General features: G+C 40.6%; 1 protein-coding gene across 1 annotated transcript in view; it reads right to left on the bottom strand.

The window, feature by feature from the left end:
• The window catches only part of ezrb (ezrin b), a 168276-nt gene that overhangs the window by 67372 nt on the left and 81788 nt on the right, over positions 1-19116 (bottom strand). Inside the window, exon 4 of the mRNA XM_061986985.2 lies at positions 7156-7430. Coding sequence (XP_061842969.2) covers positions 7156-7430 — 275 coding nt within the window. The remainder of the gene's footprint in view (positions 1-7155; positions 7431-19116) is intronic.

Here is a 19116-nt window from a genome sequence, read left to right as displayed (position 1 = left end):
AAAGGGTGTCACGCGCGCGCAAAATGGTGTCGCGATAACAGTTTTTATGCGCTCGGATTTTTGGCACTAATGTGACGCCATACTTTTTGCTCTGTTGAGGCAGCGGGAGTTGTGTCTTCAGTGGTATACAGTGTTAGTGCTTGGCTGGCAAACAGTTTCTTTGGTTTGAATTATGTTATATTATGTTATCGCGCGCTGATTCTCCACTTCGTGCGCGCGTGCGATAACAGTTTTTATGCGCTCGGATTTTTGGCACTAATGTGACGCCATAAAAAAAGCATCACTAAGGACAGCACACACCCTGGCTTCCACCTGTTCGGCCTGCTACCATCGGGCAGGCGCTACAGGTGCATCAGAGCCAGAACAAACAGGCTCAGAGACAGCTTCTTTCCCAGAGCTGTCACCGTCTTGAACTCTAACTTATAATAATAATAATTCACCCCTATACAATATCCTACCCTGATACCCTACTGTGCATTATTACCCTTCGAGTGACCTACTCAGTGGCCTAGTGGTTAGAGTGTCCGTCCTGAGATCGGTAGGTTGGGAGTTCAAATCCCGGCCGAGTCATACCAAAGACTTTAAAAAATGGGACCCATTACCTCCCTGCTTGGCACTCAGCATCAAGGGTTGGAATTGGGGGTTAAATCACCAAAATGATTCCCGGGCGCAGCCACCGCTGGTGCCCACTGCTCCCCTCACCTCCCAGGGGGTGATCAAGGGTGATGGGTCAAATGCAGAGAATAATTTCGCCACACCTAGTGTGTGTGTGACAATCAATGGTACTTTAACTTTAACTTTAATACATCCGACACTGATTGTTATTTATTACTCCGGTACTCTTGTCTTGTTCTGTATATTGTACAGTATTTTGTATTTCTATAGTGTTTTGTATATTGTACAGGATTGCTTATTATTTTTATTGGATAGTAGTCTGTTTATTTCAATTGTGTGATTTATTTTTACCCCATATTTGTTCTCACTACCGCACCTTAAGGTGGAGTCCTTAATCTCGTTATATGCCAATATAATGACAATAAAGTCCATTCTTTTCTATTCTAAGACAATGAAAATATCTGAGGGAATTTGTCATTTCATTCTTATTAGTCACAGAGCAGGAAGGGGCTCGAAATACAGTACGTCTGCGGTAAAATTTCCCTGTCATTCATCAATTGACATTTTACATGCGCAACCAGTGTTTGATCTGCGTATAGGGAGGGGCAGCCCTGTTTTGCACATAGTGCGAATACTTGTCTATCTGTAAAGATGCAACACAGAAACTGGCAGTGGTGTTGGTGCTATGCAAGATAATCATAACAGAAACCATGACTGAGACATAAACTTTCTCCTTTGATTGCCTGGTTGCCAGGGAAGGGAGGCAGGTTGAACCGGACTAGTGCTCTACTGGCTCCAGCTTTAAAACTTGAGTTAATGAACTATGTAAAGAGGCTGAACTACTGCTGCCAACATTTTAAAGGTTAAGGCAAATATTTTGCCTCCAAGGGCCAAAGAGAAAATGTGCCAATGGGCCACGGGCCAAACACAGCTATTTTAACCATGAGTGGAGATCACCAGTGTTCAATAGGTGGCAACTAGTTAGTCTTGTTTGTGTGAGCTTAAAATAGGTCAGTTTGAATATGTATTGTATTTGGTAAACCACCTTTTGGGCACACTTGCTTTAAGCCAGGGGTGTCCAAACTTTTTCCACAGAGGGCCGCACACTAGAGATGCGCGGATAGGCAATTATTTCATCCGCAACCGCATCACAAAAGTCGTCAACCATCCGCCACCCACCCGAACTAACATTTAATCAAAACCGCACCCGCCCGCCATCCGCCACCCGCCCGTTGTTATATATCTAATATAGACGATGCAAGGCATTAGTGAGGTTATAAAGCTTTTGCCTGTTAAAGAAAGGAGACTGATCCAATGCAGCAGAGACATTCAATGCGTGCCACGCTGTCACGGCCCAGACGCACACCAGTGCGCAATCATCTGGGAGCCGCGCTGAGCGCATCTCCAAGCGCGCTCGCGCCACTCAAACTGCTGCAGGCAGCTGCGTTCTATCTTGTTTTAACATCCTGTGGCACTCTTCTGGGATCACGGCGGACGAAACTGCTCATACTCAGGGTGTTTGTGGAGGTTCGGGGTTTTGCACAAATGTGATGCACCATGTTAGATGTCCCGGTTTTGTGACTGTCGTAAGACATAAACAGCGTCGCAGCTCTTGCAAATCACGTAGCCAGCATTACTATCATCCTGATTTACAACCTCATAAAAACGAGTCTTTAGTATTCCCTTTTTTAGTTTGTCGCGTACCACGTTTGCTGCCGGCGTTGCCATCTCTTTTTTTCTTCTTCTTCTGTTGTGGCATATGCTGCAGGTGCCTGCTCGTTTTTCATATGTGGGTAACAACATTTAGAATTGGTTTAACTGCCACCCGCCTGAATCTATTTAAAATCTAATTTTTTTTTATTTCAACCGCCCGACCCGCGGTTAATCCGCGGACTCCGCGGTTGTGTCCGCAAACCGCGCATCTCTACCGCACATTGAGAAACCAAAGCATGCTGGGGCCATTTTGATATTTGATCATTTTCAAAGCCAATACAATACATTTAATTTTTTTTTTTCATCTTCCAGGCTACCCCCAAGTTTGACCCAGAAGGGTCTCAGTCATAATTTTTTTTTTTAATTAATCATATTATTTGTATTTATTTATTTTTTTATTCAACACTTACATCTCTAGTTCTACTTCTGGCCGATCTGTCAATATAAAGTGTGGTGAAATTATCCTCTGCATTTGACCCATCCCCATTTTCGCCCCCTGAGAGGTGAGGGGAGCTTATTTATTGCCAAAATTCTTCTTTGATTGCAATAAAAGTTAAGTTAAAGTTAAAGTACCAATGGTTGTTTTTTTGATTGATTGATTGAGACTTGTATTAGTAGGTTGCACAGTGAAGTACATATTCCGTACAATTGACCACTAAATGGTAACACCCCAATAAGTTTTTCAACTTGTTTAAGTCGGGGTCCACTTAAATTGATTCATGATACAGATATATACTATCATATTTACTATCATCATAATACAGTCATCACACAAGATAATCATGAGGGTGTATACATTGAATTATTTACATTATTTACAATTCGGGGTGTGGAGGGGGCGGGGGGTTAGGTTTGGTTGTTATTATCAGTCATCAACAATTGAGAACAGAGAAATATTGAAACAGTGTAGGTCTGACTTGGTAGGATAAGGACAGCAAGTAGTGGACATAGAGAGAGAGAGAGAGATCAGAAGGCATAAGAAAAATATCTGCTTTTGATTGTTTACATTTGATTATTAACAACAATCCGGGGAGGGTGTTAGTTTAGGGTTGAAGTTGCCTGGAGGTGTACTTTTATTGCGGTTTTGAAGGAGGATAGAGATGCCCTTTCTTTTACACCTGTTGGTAGCGCATTCCACATTGATGTGGCATAGAAAGAGAATGAGTTAAGACCTTTGTTCGATCGGAATCTGGGTTTAACGTGGTTAGTAGAGCTCCCCCTGGTCTTGTGGTTATGGCGGTCATTTACGTTAAGGAAATAGTTTGACATGTACTTCGGTATCAGGGAGGTGTTGCGGATTTTATAGACCAGGCTCAGTGCAAGTTGTTTTACTCTGTCCTCCACCCTGAGCCAGCCCACTTTGGAGAAGTGGGTAGGAGTGAGGTGTGATCTGGGGTGGAGGTCTAGAAGTAATTTGACGAGCTTGTTCTGGGATGTTTGGAGTCTAGATTTGAGGGTTTTGGAGATGCTAGGGTACCAGGAGGTCGAAAAAGGGTTGAATGAGAGTTCCCGCCAGAATCTTCATGGTGCTTTTGTTGACCAGAGAGGAGATTCTATAGAGAAATCTCGTTCGTTGGTTGACCTTTTTGATTACCTTGCTTGCCATTTTATCACAGGAAAGATTAGCCTCTAGAATGGAACCTAGGTAGGTGACCTCAATGTCACCCACTTTTATAGTGAAGTCACTGACTTTCTTAAAGGGGAACATTATCACCAGACCTATGTAAGCGTCAATATATACCTTGATGTTGCAGAAAAAAGACCATATATTTTTTTAACCGATTTCCGAACTCTAAATGGGTGAATTTTGGCAAATTAAACGCCTTTCTATTATTCGCTCTCGGAGCGATGATGTCACAACGTGACGTCACATCGGGAAGCAATCCACCATTTTCTCAAACACCGAGTCAAATCAGCTCTGTTATTTCCCGTTTTTTCGACTGTTTTCCGTACCTTGGAGACATCATGCCTCGTCGGTGTGTTGTCGGAGGGTGTAACAACACGAACAGGGACGGATTCAAGTTGCACCAGTGGCCCAAAGATGCCAAAGTGGCAAGAAATTGGACGTTTGTTCCGCACACTTTACCGACGAAAGCTATGCTACGACAGAGATGGCAAGAATGTGTGGATATCCTGCGACACTCAAAGCAGATGCATTTCCAACGATAAAGTCAAAGAAATCTGCCGCCAGACCCCCATTGAATCTGCCGGAATGTGTGAGCAATTCAGGGACAAAGGACCTCGGTAGCACGGCAAGCAATGGCGGCAGTTTGTTCCCGCAGACGAGCGAGCTAAACCCCCTGGATGTCTTGGCTCACACCGTCCCTTATGCCACCGAAGACGATCAAGAGAAGAATATCGACCCTCGCTTCCCTGGCCTGCTGACATCAACTCCAAAACTGGACAGATCAGCTTTCAGGAAAAGAGAGCGGATGAGGGTATGTCTACAGAATATATTAATTGATGAAAACTGGGCTGTCTGCACTCTCAAAGTGCATGTTGTTGCCAAATGTATTTCATATGCTGTAAACCTAGTTCATAGTTGTTAGTTTCCTTTAATGCCAAACAAACACATACCAATCGTTGGTTAGAAGGCGATCGCCGAATTCGTCCTCGCTTTCTCCCGTGTCGCTGGCTGTCGTGTCGTTTTCGTCGTCTTCGCTTGCATACGGTTCAAACCGATATGGCTCAATAGCTTCAGTTTCTTCTTCAATTTGGTTTTCGCTACCTGCCTCCACACTACAACCATCCGTTTCAATACATGCGTAATCTGTTGAATCGCTTAAGCCGCTGAAATCCGAGTCTGAATCCGAGCTAATGTCGCTATAGCTTGCTGTTCTTTCCGCCATGTTTGTTTGTGTTGGCATCACTATGTGACGTCACAGGAAAATGTACGGGTGTATATAACGATGGTTAAAATCAGGCACTTTGAAGCTTTTTTTAGGGATATTGGGTGATGGGTAAAATTTTGAAAAAAACTTAGAAAAATAAAATAAGCCACTAGGAACTGATTTTTAATGGTTTTAACCCTTCTGAAATTGTGATAATGTTCCCCTTTAAGGTTGATGTGGGACCCAAACAGGATGGATTCCAGGTGCAAGTTCTACAGAGTTCAGCACTGTTGTCACACACACACACAAGGTGTGGTGAAATTTGTCCTCTGCATTTGACCCATCCCCTTGTTCCACCCCCTGGGAGGTGAGGGGAGCAGTGAGCAGCAGCGGTGGCCGCGCCCGGGAATCATTTTTGTTGATTTAACCCCCAATTCCAACCCTTGATGCTGAGTGCCAAGCAGGGAGGTAATGGCTCCCATTTGTATAGTCTTTGGTAAAAAAAAAAATGTATGTTTAATTTTAGCATAAGATTGTCAGTTAAAATAAAGCCAATAATGACATTTTCGTGGTCTCCTTTACTTTGAAAAGTATCAAAATACCAGTACCAAATATTGGGACAACCCTAGTCGCGGGCAGAGGTGGGTAGTAACGCGCTACATTAACTCCGTTACATCTACTTGAGTAACTTTTGGGATAAATTGTACTTCTAAGAGTAGTTTTAATGCAACATACTTTTACTTTTACTTGAGTATATTTATAGAGAAGAAACGCTACTTTTACTCCGCTACTTTTATCTACATTCAGCTCGCTACTCGCTACTAATTTTTATCGATCTGTTAATGCACGCTTTGTTTGTTTTGGTCTGTCAGACAGACCTTCATAGTGCCTGCGTTTCAACAAATACAGTCACTGGTGACGTTCACTCCGTTCCACCAATCAGATGCAGTCACTGGTGACGTTGGACCAATCAAACAGAGCCAGGCGGTCACATGACCTGACTTAAACAAGTTGAAAAACTTATTGGGGTGTTACCATTTAGTGGTCAATTGTACGGAATATGTACTGTACTGTGCAATCTACTAATACAAGTTCCAATCAATCAATCAAAAGTGTGAAGGAAAAAAGACCATTTTTTATTTCAACCGTAAGCCTAAAGACTGACTGCACAGTTCCTGTCTTCACAATAAAAGTGCCGCTCCATCGCGCCTGCGCTTTCAAAATAAGAGTCTCCGAAAGCCTGCGCAAACAAGCTAGCAAGCTACGGAGTTTGCCGCCAATGTATTTCTTGTAAAGTGTATAAAAACGAATATGGAAGCTGGACATATAAGATGCCAAAAACCAACCACTTTCATGTGGTATTAGACAGAAAGGAGGAACTTTTTTTCTCCTCCATTTGAAAACCTGGACGTTTGTCATCACTACTGTCTGATTCCAATCAATGCAAGTCATCAGAATCAGGTAATACACCAACTTATATTCTTGTCTTCATGAAAGAAAGGAATCTATATGTGTTAAACATGCATGTATATTCATTAAAACACCTTTAACATGTAAACAAAAACGGCAAAATAAATAAATATAAATTATATACTGTATATATATATATGTGTGTGTATATATATGTATATGTATATGTATATATGTATATACACATATATATATATATATATATATATATATATATATATATATATATATATATATATATATATATGTGTGTGTGTGTATATATATATGATTTGTGTGTGTATGTTACTCATCAGTTACTCAGTACTTGAGTAGTTTTTTTACAACATACTTTTTCCTTTTACTCAAGTAAATATTTGGGTGACTACTCCTTACTTTTACTTGAGTAATAAATCTCTAAAGTAACAGTACTCTTACTTGAGTACAATTTCTGGCTACTCTACCCACCTCTGGTCGCGGGCCATTAAAAATGTTAGGTGCGGGCCACACTTTGGACACCTCTGCTTTAAGCAGTTCTCTCTCTCACCTGTGTGGAAGCAGACGTTCAGCAGCGAGGTATCCGGGCCGGTGGGCTCCTTTGTTGTAGTCTCCATACTTGGCTTGGACGGAGTAGGAGGCGAGCAGCACTGCCGTTTCGGGTGGACAGTAAACCTCGTCGCTCAGGATGTTCTCTTTCACCTGCATGAAGAAGAGCTTCTGCGTGGAATCCTGGATGAGCTCCTCGGTCACTTCTTCGGGAAAGTACTTGGCCCGAAACTTAAAGTGCAGCGGGTTATCCTTCCTCACATCCTGTTGTGTCACCTGGGTGATAGATCCAAAACACACGTAATGAACAAAGTGCACCTTGTTGTTCTCCTCTGCAGAAAGCATGCATTATACGACCCTCGCTAAAAGGCATATATGCAAGTTGAGTGGAAATATCAACTTCCTGTAAATGGTGGACAGATACACTACACCAGGGGTGCTCATTACGTCGATCGCGATCTACCGGTCGATCTCGGAGGGTGTGTCAGTCGATCACCAGCCAGGCATTAAAAAAATAGTCCTAAAAATGAGCGATCATAAATCTTCACTATGACGTCACTTCCGTCACTTGATTGACATTCACGGCACCCGAGGGTCTTCTGAGATGACGCTGGCTGCTGCCAGCTCATTAAAATTACCGACAGGAAGGCGAGAAACACCTTATTTCAACAGACTCTGGCGCCGTACCTGTCGTCAAAACTCCAAAGACCGACTGCACAGTTGCGCAGTTCCGCTAACAAAATAAGAGTCTCAGAAAGCTGGCGTGCACAAGCTAGCAAGCTACGGAGTTTGCCGACAATGTATTTCTTGTAAAGTGTATACAAAGGAGTATGGAAGCTGGACAAATAAGATGCCAAAAACCAACCACTTTCATGTGGTATTGGACAGAAAGGAGGTTTTTTTTCTCCTCCATTCGAAAATGCGGACGTTTTTAGCACCACTGTCTGATTCCTATCAATGCAAGTCATCAGAATCAGGTAATACACCAACTTATATTCTTGTCTTCATGAAAGAAAGGAATCTATATGTGTTAAACATGCCTGTATTATCTTTAAACACCTTAACTTGTTAACAATATTAACTATATGTGTTAAACATGCTTGTATTATCATTAAACACCTTTAACTTGTTAACAATATTGACTATATGTGTTAAACATGCTTGTATTATCTTTAAACACCTTTAACTTATTAATAATATTAACTATATGTATTAAACATGCTTGTATTATCATTAAACACCTTTAACTTGTTAACAATATTAATTATATGTATTAAACATACTTGCATTATCTTTAAACACCTTTAATTTGTTAACAATATTAACTATATGTATTAAACATGCTTGTATTATCATTAAACACCTTTAATGTATTAACAATATTAACTATATGTATTAAACATTCTTGTATTATCATTAAACACCTTTAATTTATTAACAATATTAACTATGTGTTAAACATGCTTGTATTATCTTTAAACACCTTTAACTTGTTAACAATATTAACTATATGTGTTAAATATGCTTGTATTATCATTAAACACCTTTAACTTGTTAACAATATTAACTATATGTTAAACATGCTTGTATTATCTTTAAACACCTTTAACTTATTAATAATATTAACTATATGTATTAAACATGCTTGTATTATCATTAAACACCTTTAACTTATAAATAATATTAACTATATGTATTAAACATGCTTGTATTATCATTAAACACCTTTAACTTGTTAACAATATTAATTATATGTATTAAACATGCTTGCATTATCTTTAAACACCTTTAACTTGTTAACAATATTAACTATATGTATTAAACATTCTTGTATTATCATTAAACACCTTTAATTTATTAACAATATTAACTATGTGTTAAACATGATTGCATTATCATTAAACACCTTTAATTTATTAACAATATTAACTATATGTGTTAAACATGCTTGCATTATCATTAAACACCTTTAACTTGTTAACAAAAACATATATTTCATAAATAAGTAAATATAAATGATATATATGAATGAGGTAGATCCCCAAGACTTGATCAATTGAAAAGTAGCTCGCCTGCAGAAAAAGTGTGAGCACCCCTGCACTACACCACATTATCCACAAATAGTTTTGTTTATGCTTCTACCTGAAGAAAGTGGTGTCCAAAGTACGGCCTAGGTTCCATTCTCATCCCATATTTATTTTTTTTTAATAATAAATATGGCAGTGCCATGTTGGCATTTTTTTTTCCATAACTTGAGTTGATTTATTTTGGAAAGCCTTGTTACATTGTTTAATGCATCCAGCGGGGCATCACAACAAAATTAAGGCATAATAATGTGTTGATTCCACCACTTTATATATCGGAATCGGTAATTAAGAGTTGGACAATATCGGCAAAAAAAGCCATTATCGGACATCTCTAATTATAAATAAAATAGAACAAATAGGAAAATAGAATTATTGTCATCCTGTATTGCAATTAGAGTGTAAAACCAATATGAGCAAACCAAACCAAATAAAGCCCAGTTCAGCACTTAAAGCACGTTTTTAGCTGTAAACTAGGGTTAATAAACTAGCACTAAACTCGGCTTTGACGTTGCTACGAAAAGGCTTGATCAGTGGTGCTTGGGAAGTTGCTCCAACTCTGTGCGCCTCCATCTACAAACCCCGTTTCCATATGAGTTGGGAAATTGTGTTAGATGTAAATATAAACGGAATACAATGATTTGCAAATCATTTTCAACCCATATTCAGTTGAATATGCTACAAAGACAACATATTTGATGTTCAAACTCATAAACATATTTTTTTTTGGAAAATAATCATTAACTTTAGAATTTGATGTCAGCAACACGTGACAAAGAAGTTGGGAAAGGTGGCAATAAATACTGATAAAGTTGAGGAATGCTCATCAAACACTTATTTGGAACATCCCACAGGTGAACAGGCTAATTGGGAACAGGTGGGTGCCATGATTGGGTATAAAAGTAGATTCCATGAAATGCTCAGTCATTCACAAACAAGGATGGGGCGAGGGTCACCACTTTGTCAACAAATGCGTGAGCAAATTGTTGAACGGTTTAAGAAAAACCTTTCTCAACCAGCTATTGCAAGGAATTTAGGGATTTCACCATCTATGCTCCGTAATATCATCAAAGGGTTCAGAGAATCTGGAGAAATCACTGCACGTAAGCAGCTAAGCCCGTGACCTTCGATCCCTCAGGCTGTACCGCATCAACAAGCGACATCAGTGTGTAAAGGATATCACCACATGGGCTCAGGAACACTTCAGAAACCCACTGTCAGTAACTACAGTTGGTCGCTACATCTGTAAGTGCAAGTTAAAACTCTCCTATGCAAAGGCGAAAACCGTTTATCAACAACACCCAGAAACGCCGTCGGCTTCGCTGGGCCCGAGCTCATCTAAGATGGACTGATACAAAGTGGAAAAGTGTTCTGTGGTCTGACGAGTCCACATTTCAAATTGTTTTTGGAAACTGTGGACGTCGTGTCCTCCGGACCAAAGAGGAAAAGAACCATCCGGATTGTTATAGGCGCAAAGTGTAAAAGCCAGCATGTGTGATGGTATGGGGGTGTATTAATAATAATAATAATAATAACTGGGATTTATATAGCGCTTTTCTAAGTACCCAAAGTCGCTTTACATGTAGAACCCATCATTCATTCACACCTGGTGGTGGTAAGCTACTTTCATAGCCACAGCTGCCCTGGGGTAGACTGACGGAAGCGTGGCTGCAATTTGCGCCAACGGCCCCTCCGACCACCACCTATCATTCATCATTCAATTCACCGGTGTGAGTGGCACCGGGGGCAAAGGGTGAAGTGTCCCGCCCAAGGACACAACGGCAGCGGATTTTGGATGGTAAGAGGCGGGGAGCGAACCTGCAACCCTCAGGTTTCTGACACGGTTGCTCTACCCACTACGCCATGCCGTGCCCAAGACATGGGTAACTTACACATCTGTGAAGGCACCATTAATGCTGAAAGGTACATACAGGTTTTGGAGCAACATATGTTGCCATCCAAGCAACGTTACCATGGACGCCCCTGCTTATTTCAGCAAGACAATGCCAAGCCACGGGTTACATCAACGTGGCTTCATATTAAAAAAGTGCGGGTACTAGACTGGCCTGCCTGTAGTCCAGACCTGTCTCCCATTGAAAATGTGTGGCGCATTATGAAGCCTAAAATAGCACAACGGAGACCCCCGGACTGTTGAACAACTTAAGCTGTACATCAAGCAAGAATGGGAAAGAATTCCACCTGAAAAGCTTAAAAAATGTGTCTCCTCAGTTCCCAAACGTTTACTGAGTGTTGTTAAAAGGAAAGGCCATGTAACACAGTGGTGAACATGCCCTTTCCCAACTACTTTGGCACGTGTTGCAGCCATGAAATTCTAAGTTAATTATTATTTGCAAAAAAAAAAAAAAAGTTTATGAGTTTGAACATCAAATATGTTGTCTTTGTAGTGCATTCAACTGAATATGGGTTGAAAAGGATTCGCAAATCATTGTATTCCGTTTATATTTACATCTAACACAATTTCCCAACTCATATGGAAACGGGGTTTGTGCTACTAAACTCTCATTGAACCAGAACTGCTTTCTGTTGGACCTGAGTAAACATTGCTTAGCTCCATGCCACCATTTCTGAAATCCTTGAGTTGCTCCTAATCCAGGTCTAATCTTTAAATCAGCAGGCACATGATAGAAGACAAGCGTGCACAGTTGCACACACATGAAACTGTTTCAAAAAAAAAAAAAAAATGCATACATTGTATTTCTCTTCCTTGTTGTAACGTGTTCATGCCCACAATTTGTTATTGTCGAATTCCAATTTTATACCACAGCGATCATTGCCGCCATTATACATCTTTGTACCTTTCATGCAGGTATACAAATGTGTGTTAACAGAAGAATATTAAAGCATTACATTCTGTCCCCATTCTTTGATAATGCACGACAAATGTGCTCATGAACGTGTTTACCCTTATATTAGATAGAATAGCCCAAAGTTGTCCTCAAGTAAGAGTACACTTACTCTAGAACAGTGTTTTTCAACCACTGTGCCGCGGCCACACTACACTCTTAGAAATAAAAGTGCTAAGTAGAACCATATATGGTTCTTCGGCTCGTCCTCATAGGAGAACCCTTTTTGGCTCCAGGTAGAACCTTTTTATAAAGGTTCCACCTGGAACCCTTTTGGAGGGTTCTACCTAGAACTGTGTGTGTAAGGTTCCACCCAGAACCCCCCATGAGAGGTTCTACAAAGAACCCACGCAGGGAGTTCCACTAAGAACCCTTTCATATTTCAAGGGTTTCATCTAGAACCCACACAGGGAGTTCCACTAAGAACCCTTTTGTATTTCAAGACTTTCATCTAGAACCCACGCAGGGAGTTCCACTAAGAACCCTTTCCTTTGTCAAGGGTTTCATCTAGAACCTATGCAGGGAGTTCCACTAAGAACCCTTTCATGTTTCAAGGGTTTCATCTAGAACCCACACAGGGAGTTCCACTAAGAACCCTTTTGTATTTCAAGGGTTTCATCTAGAACCCACACAGGGAGTTCCACTAAGAACCCTTTCCTTTGTCAAGGGTTTCATCTAGAACCTATGCAGGGAGTTCCACTAAGAACCCTTTCATGTTTCAAGGGTTTCATCTAGAACCCACGCAGGGAGTTCCACTAAGAACCCTTTTGTATTTCAAGGGTTTCATCTAGAACCCACACAGGGAGTTCCACTAAGAACCCTTTCCTTTGTCAAGGGTTTCATCTAGAACCTATGCAGGGAGTTCCACTAAGAACCCTTTCATGTTTCAAGGGTTTCATCTAGAACCCACACAGGGAGTTCCACTAAGAACCCTTTTGTATTTCAAGGGTTTCATCTAGAACCCACACAGGGAGTTCCACTAAGAACCCTTTCCTTTGTCAAGGGTTTCATCTAGAACCTATGCAGGGAGTTCCACTAAGAACCCTTTCATGTTACAAGGGTTTCATCTAGAACCCACGCAGGGAGTTCCACTAAGAACCCTTTTGTATTTCAAGACTTTCATCTAGAACCCACGCAGGGAGTTCCACTAAGAACCCTTTCCTTTGTCAAGGGTTTCATCTAGAACCTATGCAGGGAGTTCCACTAAGAACCCTTTCATGTTTCAAGGGTTTCATCTAGAACCCACGCAGGGAGTTCCACTAAGAACCCTTTCGTATTTCAAGGGTTTCATCTAGAACCCACACAGGGAGTTCCACTAAGAACCCTTTCGTTTGTCAAGGGTTTCATCTAGAACCTATGCAGGGAGTTCCACTAAGAACCCTTTCATGTTTCAAGGGTTTCATCTAGAACTCACACAGGGAGTTCCACTAAGAACCCTTTTGTATTTCAAGACTTTCATCTAGAACCCACGCAGGGAGTTCCACTAAGAACCCTTTCGTATTTCAAGGGTTTCATCTAGAACCCACACAGGGAGTTCCACTAAGAACCCTTTTGTATTTCAAGACTTTCATCTAGAACCCACGCAGGGAGTTCCACTAAGAACCCTTTTGTATTTCAAGGGTTTCATCTAGAACCCACACAGGGAGTTCCACTAAGAACCCTTTCGTTTGTCAAGGGTTTCATCTAGAACCTATGCAGGGAGTTCCACTAAGAACCCTTTCATGTTTCAAGGGTTTCATCTAGATCTGACACAGGGGGTTCTAAAAACATCCCTTTTCAAAGGTTTTCACCGATAACCGTCTTGTCTTCTGAGGGTTCTATAAAGAACCATATTGTATTCTACAGATCAGTTTAGTTCATATTATATTGTGGTCATTTATCATGTTGACATTGAACAAACATTCAAAACATTTTAATGAGAAAAACATTTATTTAAAGATAGGCACCATTATTGGCAAATGTTATCAGGAAGTATGTCCCTGGTGACACAGGATCTTACCCATGCTTTCAACAATCCCTGAAGAACTCTTTCTTCCAAAAACAGTTCTCTGGATCAAAATAGTTCTTACTGGAACCCTTAGTGTTAGTGAGAACCCTTTTAAAACCAATTATTCAGAAAAGGGGTTTTAAAGGGTTCTCTGGATCAAAATGGTTCTTACTGGAACCATTAGCGTTACCAAGAACCCTTGAAAAACCCTTTCTTCGGGAAAGGGTTTTTCAGAAGCAAATGGTTCCAGTTAGAACCTCAGCCCTTGTAGAAGAACCCTTTTAGAACCCTTATTTCTAAGAGTGTAGTGTGCCGTGAGATACAGTCTGGTGTGCCGTGGGAGATGATCTAATTTCACCTATTTGGGTTAAAAATATTTTTTGCAAACCAGTAATTATAGTCTGCAAATGATGTGTTGTTGTTGAGTGTCGGTGCTGTCTAGAGCTCGGCAGAGTAACCGTGTAATACTCTTCCATATCAGTAGGTGGCAGCCGGTAGCTAATTGCTTTGTAGATGTGGGAAACAGTGGGAGGCAGGGTGCAGGTAAAAAGGTATCTAATGCTTAAACCAAAAATAAACAAAAGGTGAGTGCCCCTAAGAAAAGGCATTGAAGTTTAGGGCATACTTGCCAACCTTGAGACCTCCGATTTCGGGAGGTGGGGGGAGGGGGTGGGGGTGGGCGTGGCCGGGGCGGGACGGGGGCGTAATTGGGGGCGTGACTAAAAGGGGAGGGGTATATTTATAGCTAGAACTCACCAAGTCAAGTATTTCATATATATATATATATATATATATATATATATATATATATATATATATATATATATATATAAGAAATACTTGACATTCAGTGAATTCTAGATATATATATATATATATATATATATATATATATATATATATTTATTTTTATTATATATATATATATATATATTTTTTTTATTTTATATATATATATTTATATATATATATATATATATTTATTTTATTATATATATATATATATATATATATATATATATATATATATAAAATAAATACTTGAATTTCAGTGTTCATTTATTTACACATATACACACACATAACACTCATCTACTCATTGTTGAGTTAAGGGTTGAATTGTCCATCCTTGTTCTATTCTCTGTCACTATTTTTCGAACCATGCTGAACACCCTCTCTGATGATGCATTGATGTGTGGCACGCACAAAAGTGCTTTCATCAAATGCACTAGATGGCAGTATTGTCCTGTTTAAGAGTGTCACAACATTGCTGTTTACGGCAGAAGAACTGCTTTACGGTATACAGAAAAGTGACTGCTGTTGTGTGTTGTTGCCGCGCTGGGAAGACGTTAATGAAACTGCCTAACAATAAACCCACATAAGAAACCAAGAACTCGCCCTCCATCACTCTATAGTTATAACGTGATTGGGCAGCTACGCTTTTTTATATTGTGGAGGACCTGTGTCCGCCTGAATTTCGGGAGATTTTCGGGAGAGGCGCTGAATTTCGTGAGTCTCCTGGAAAATCCGGGAGGGTTGGCAAGTATGGTTTAGGGAAGGCTATGCAGAACGAAAGTAAAACTGAACTGGCTACAAAGTAAACAAAAACAGGATGCTGGACAACAGCAAAGACTGACTGTGGAGCAAAGACAATGTACATGAGATGACAATCAACAATGCCCCCACAAAGAAGGATAAAAACAACTGAAATATTCTTGATTGCTAAAACAAAGTAGATGCGGGAAATATCGCTCAAAGGAAGACATGAAACTGCTACAGGAAAATACCAAAAATAAGAGAAAAAGCCACCAAAATAGGAGCGCATGACAAGGGAGTAAAACACTACACTACACACAGGAAAACAGCAAAAAAGTCCAAATAAGGTGTGATGTGACAGGTGGTGACAGTCAGGGGCGCCGAAAAGGGGGGGGTAAAGGAGACGGATTCTAGGGGCCCATGATGGAGGGGGGCCCAGAGAGGCCCCTAATGATGATGAAATTATAATACAGAAAAAATAATGACACTGTGTTGGGGGCCCTGTAAAGATTATTTTCATGGGGCCCAAAATCCCTAGCGGCGCCCCTGGTGACAGTACACCTACTTTGAGACAAGAGCTATAGTGACGCATAATTGGTTATGATTTAAAGTCATATCCAACAATTGCGACAACGACTTTTTACTGTCAACTGAGTTTCGTTTTTTAATGATTTCTGCTGGTGGTGTGCCTCCGCATTTTTTCAACGCAAAAAATGTGCCTTGGCTCAAAAAAGGTTGAAAAACCCTGCTCTTGAGCAGGGTTTTTCAGCCACTAGTGTACCGTGAGATACAGTCTGGTGTGCTATTTCTATTAAACTATGCAATTTATAACATACTCGATTTATCCATCCATCCATCCATCCATTTTCTACCGCTTATTCCCTTTTTTTGGGGTCGCGGGGGGGCGTTGGAGCCTATCTCAGCTACAATCGGGCGGAAGGCGGGGTACACCCTGGACAAGTCGCCACCTCATCGCATGGCCAACACAGATTTATATCTTATTATATTTACATTATTGTGTACATACTATTGGTCTTATTTTACTCATCTGGGAATTTGGGTACCAAGTTTCATGCCATCTCATGTGACTCATGTGTGCTGGTATGAAAATAAAAATCCTTGAATTCAGTCCCTCGCCACACTGCACTTCAAAGTTTGCGGCTTCACTCTTTTATTTTATTTTTTTTTAAACATATTCTATGTATTTTGGGACTATATGAAGCATTTCCAAGCATAGCAATGTCTAAATGAACTAAACATATCAATACTACCGTAGTACTGGTCACTAGATGAGACCGGACCAATCAAAGCGCGCTGTTCAGTATCGTGGCCACTGATTGGCTCAGCCTCAGACAGCATTAATATGTTGGATTAAAAGAGTGTAAAGGTGACAAAAGGGTGTTATTTCATGTCTAGAGAGCTCTCATAATGTTAAAGGGGAACATTATCACCAGACCTATGTAAGCGTCAATACAGGTAAAAGCCAGTAAATTAGAATATTTTGAAAAACTTGATTTATTTCAGTAATTGCATTCAAAAGGTGTAACTTGTACATTATATTTATTCATTGCACACAGACTGATGCATTCAAATGTTTATTTCATTTAATTTTGATGATTTGAAGTGGCAACAAATGAAAATCCAAAATTCCGTGTGTCACAAAATTAGAATATTACTTAAGGCTAATACAAAAAAGGGATTTTTAGAAATGTTGGCCAACTGAAAAGTATGAAAATGAAAAATATGAGCATGTACAATACTCAATACTTGGTTGGAGCTCCTTTTGCCTCAATTACTGCGTTAATGCGGCGTGGCATGGAGTCGATGAGTTTCTGGCACTGCTCAGGTGTTATGAGAGCCCAGGTTGCTCTGATAGTGGCCTTCAACTCTTCTGCGTTTTTGGGTCTGGCATTCTGCATCTTCCTTTTCACAATACCCCACAGATTTTCTATGGGGCTAAGGTCAGGGGAGTTGGCGGGCCAATTTAGAACAGAAATACCATGGTCCGTAAACCAGGCACGGGTAGATTTTGCGCTGTGTGCAGGCGCCAAGTCCTGTTGGAACTTGAAATCTCCATCTCCATAGAGCAGGTCAGCAGCAGGAAGCATGAAGTGCTCTAAAACTTGCTGGTAGACGGCTGCGTTGACCCTGGATCTCAGGAAACAGAGTGGACCGACACCAGCAGATGACATGGCACCCCAAACCATCACCCAACCATGCAAATTTTGCATTTCCTTTGGAAATCAAGGTCCCAGAGTCTGGAGGAAGACAGGAGAGGCACAGGATCCACGTTGCCTGAAGTCTAGTGTAAAGTTTCCACCATCAGTGATGGTTTGGGGTGCCATGTCATCTGCTGGTGTCGGTCCACTCTGTTTCCTGAGATCCAGGGTCAACGCAGCCGTCTACCAGCAAGTTTTAGAGCACTTCATGCTTCCTGCTGCTGACCTGCTCTATGGAGATGGAGATTTCAAGTTCCAACAGGACTTGGCGCCTGCACACAGCGCAAAATCTACCCGTGCCTGGTTTACGGACCATGGTATTTCTGTTCTAAATTGGCCCGCCAACTCCCCTGACCTTAGCCCCATAGAAAATCTGTGGGGTATTGTGAAAAGGAAGATGCAGAATGCCAGACCCAAAAACGCAGAAGAGTTGAAGGCCACTATCAGAGCAACCTGGGCTCTCATAACACCTGAGCAGTGCCAGAAACTCATCGACTCCATGCCACGCCGCATTAACGCAGTAATTGAGGCAAAAGGAGCTCCAACCAAGTATTGAGTATTGTACATGCTCATATTTTTCATTTTCATACTTTTCAGTTGGCCAACATTTCTAAAAATCCCTTTTTTGTATTAGCCTTAAGTAATATTCTAATTTTGTGACACACGGAATTTTGGATTTTCATTTGTTGCCACTTCAAATCATCAAAATTAAATGAAATAAACATTTGAATGCATCAGTTTGTGTGCAATGAATAAATATAATGTACAAGTTACACCTTTTGAATGCAATTACTGAAATAAATCAAGTTTTTCAAAATATTCTAATTTACTGGCTTTTACCTGTATATACTTTGATGTTGCAGAAAAAAGACCATATATTTTTTAAACCGATTTCCGAACTCTAAATGGGTGAATTTTGGCGAATTAAACGCCTTTCTAATATTCGCTCTCGGAGCGATGGCGTCACATCGGGAAGCAATCCGCCATTTTCTCAAACACCGAGTCAAATCAGCTCTGTTATTTTCCGTTTTTTCGACTGTTTTCCGTAGCTTGGAGACATCATGCCTCGTCGGTGTGTTGTCGGAGGGTGTAACAACACGAACAGGGACGGATTCAAGTTGCACCAGTGGCCCAAAGATGCCAAAGTGGCAAGAAATTGGACGTTTGTTCCGCACACTTTACCGACGAAAGCTATGCTACGACAGAGATGGCAAGAATGTGTGGATATCCTGCGACACTCAAAGCAGATGCATTTCCAACGATAAAGTCAAA

Source organism: Nerophis lumbriciformis, linkage group LG26 (genome assembly GCF_033978685.3).
Source record: "Nerophis lumbriciformis linkage group LG26, RoL_Nlum_v2.1, whole genome shotgun sequence".
Lineage (NCBI taxonomy): Eukaryota > Metazoa > Chordata > Actinopteri > Syngnathiformes > Syngnathidae > Nerophis > Nerophis lumbriciformis.
Note: the sequence above shows the minus strand (reverse complement) of the source record. Positions and strands in the feature narration are given on the sequence as shown.